The sequence below is a fragment of the Carlito syrichta genome, unplaced genomic scaffold (genome assembly GCF_000164805.1).
Source record: "Carlito syrichta isolate Samal-C Ts95f unplaced genomic scaffold, Tarsius_syrichta-2.0.1 Scaffold314876, whole genome shotgun sequence".
Lineage (NCBI taxonomy): Eukaryota > Metazoa > Chordata > Mammalia > Primates > Tarsiidae > Carlito > Carlito syrichta.
The window spans coordinates 526,450-529,332 of NW_007258972.1; the positions used below are offsets into that span (position 1 = coordinate 526,450).

The 2,883-nt window shown below is 48.3% G+C and overlaps 1 protein-coding gene across 1 annotated transcript in view; it reads left to right on the forward strand.

The window, feature by feature from the left end:
* The first annotated feature begins 7 nt into the window (after nucleotides 1–7).
* ENOSF1 (enolase superfamily member 1) overlaps nucleotides 8–2,883 on the forward strand; it is a 34,701-nt gene continuing 31,825 nt past the window's right edge. Inside the window, exon 1 of the mRNA XM_008072220.2 lies at nucleotides 8–96. Within this exon, the coding sequence (XP_008070411.1) occupies nucleotides 13–96 (84 nt within the window). The 5' untranslated portion in view covers nucleotides 8–12. The remainder of the gene's footprint in view (nucleotides 97–2,883) is intronic.

Below are 2,883 nucleotides of genomic sequence, written 5' to 3' on the forward strand. Positions count from 1 at the left end.
TGCGCCGGCGACATGGTGCGCGGCAGGATCTCCCGGCTCTCAGTCCGCGACGTGCGTTTTCCCACGTCGCTGGGGGGCCACGGCTCCGATGCCATGGTAAGCGCGGACCACGGCCCCGGTGCCCTCCCGCCCCGACGGCCAGGCCTGTTGTGGGGTGGGGGCGTGGGACAAGGCCTGCGGGTCCGGGAAGGTTCCCGACTCGAACCCCTGCTTCTGTGAAGCAGACGGCAGGCTTGAGGGAAAGGCGAGGCATTTCAAGCCTGCGAGGAGTAGTGTAAATATCCAGCGCTTCTCCACCCTCCTGGGCTTTTTCTTTCGCTTTTCCTCTTCCCCTTTCTTTTCCCGGAGTTTACATTGCCCTGGTTTTACATTTTGCTGGAGAGGGCAGACGCATACTGTGCAGCAACACCAACATGGTTTTATTGGGTCCCCAACGATGAAACACTAGAACACAGCGCTGGCTTCTTCTGTACCGACTTGATGGGGTTCGTGGTCGGGGAGACCTAGAAACCCGGAGCTGGGAATTTTGAGTGGTGATGCTGTCTCCACCACAACTTGCGGTGTGACTTGGAGAGGACCCAACCTCTCTGGCTTTCCTGGGCCCATCTATGAAATGAAGGTGTCAACAGTCGGGCAGAGAAACAGGCGATTATAGCTCTGGGTCACCTGAGAGGGCGCTCTCATGAACTTCCATGCGAACCTAGTTAGAAAGGATTTGTCACTATAAAGAGTTAATGCAAATGTCACTTCGTTTGTTTTGTTTTTGTTTTTTGTTTTTTGTTTTTTGAGTTGGAATCTCACTCTGTCGCCCAGACTGAACCTCGACCTACTGGCCTCCGCGATCCTTCCGCCTCAGCCTTCCAAGTAGCCGGAATTACAGGCACGCGCTACCACGCCCCACTGATTTTTTTATTTTATTGTAGAGATGAGGTTTCCCCAAGTTGCCCAGGCGGGTCTCGAACCCGCGGGCTCAGGCAATCCACTCACCTCAGCCTCCCAAGGCGCAGGATTACAGGCTGAGCCACCGAGTCCGGCTCAGTTCGTTAGTTTTAAGAGAGGTAAGAAAGTAAGGGCAGGCACTTTGACTCCTACCTAAGTGCTGAAGGGCTTTTTTGCTTACTGAGAATGTTAAAAGCATCCTCTCCCCCTCCTCCCCACTCCCCCACATCTAAAACAATGGTTCCCAAATATAGTGTAGGAGTACTGTACAAGGTCTTCAGGGGATCCATGCTCCACTGGGTCCTCACTGCCCCTCTGGGTCAACCGATGAGATGGCCACACTAGAAAAACAGAGTTGCATCAGTATGTAGTGAAAAACATCAATGTTAGGACAATGGTTACCTGTGGGGAGGAAGGTTCATGGGATCAGGGCGGGGTTCTCCAGGACTCTAATTCACACTAATGTTTTATTTCCCAAGCTCGGTGGATGGCAAACTATTGTTCATTACAATATCTATACTGTTTGAGTACCTGAAATGTTTTATAGAAATAGTCCTCTCATTAAAACTTGCTAAAGAAACAAGGTTATTAAATGCAAAAGAATGTTCTGTTTTCTGAGATTTTCTTCCTGCTTTTAAAAATCCTTCTATGTCCTTTTTTATACATATTATGGTAAATAACTGAAACACCCAGTGGGCAATCCTCCATGGAACTCCATGTAGATATTTGAAATTTTACTGGCTTGTAAAATCCAAACACCTGATCTAGTGCAACTGCCTTTGCCCTTCTGAGGCTTAGCTGCTGTGGGTAAACCACACAAACTCTCCAGGCCTCAATTTTCCCATCTGTGAAATGGGTATAATAATATCCACTTTATACATGAAAATGAGATGCCTGTAGGGACATCTGACAGAGAGAAAACCCTCAATAAGAGTTGGCTATAATTACTATGGTCATATGAGAACACTGAAGCAGAAGGAACTCCGACCTAGATGTGACTTTGAGGTGTTAAGATAGCCTAGTTTACTGTAGAATAGTTTAAGGAATGCCATTTGCCCCTGAACCTGAGTGGTGTGTGATCGCTGATGAGAGAGGAGAGATTATCTGACATCTGTATTACAGGCTTATAAATACTTAAACATTTATTTTCAGGAGACGGCACGTATTGACTTTCAAATGCCTTCTTAATAGAATGTGCTACTTTGCAGTTATCCATGGTAGTGGCTTCATGTGCCCTCATGGCATTCTGGACTACCCTCAGCATTAGCAGCAGAGTGAGCCTTCCTGATCAGAAGTGAGATATTTCATGAAGGACCCCTGAAACTGTACTCAAAATCTGCTAAAGTTCCCTGCTGTGGCTTCTTGTTCGTCTTGTTAGAAGCATGGAGCACTCAGGCTTGCAGGTATTTACTAGTTGCTTATTTGTGCCGGTGTTCACCAAGCTTCTAGAGAACTCCAAGATGGTGAGCTCATAGCCCAGCTCCAATGAGCTCCTGGCCGCTTACCAGCCATACTTTCCCTCTTTCCTCATTGTCTGGCAGCTCCCTGGAGTGGCTGTTCTAGGCTTCTCTCTCTCCTCCAGCCTCTGGTCCTGTACCCTCAGCAGTTGGAAGACATTGTCCACTGCTTCACTGAGAAGACTGAAGACAGATGTACCCTGGGTTCTATCTCCACACATCAAGCTCCAAACTAACCCTCCCTTCCTTCCCTTTATGCTGTGTCCTACTGAAAAACTAAGCTATTGTCTGTGTCCCCGTCTATCAGTCCCCTCTCTGACTCCTGAGATGCCCTTGCCAGCATTTTCTTTTTTTTTTTTTTTTGAGTTGGAGTCTTACTCTGTTGCCCAGAGTTGGAGTCTCACTCTGCTCCCGACCACCGTAGCCTCGACCTGCTGAGCTCCAGTGATCCTTCCGCCTCAGCCTTCCAAGTAGCTGGAACTACAGG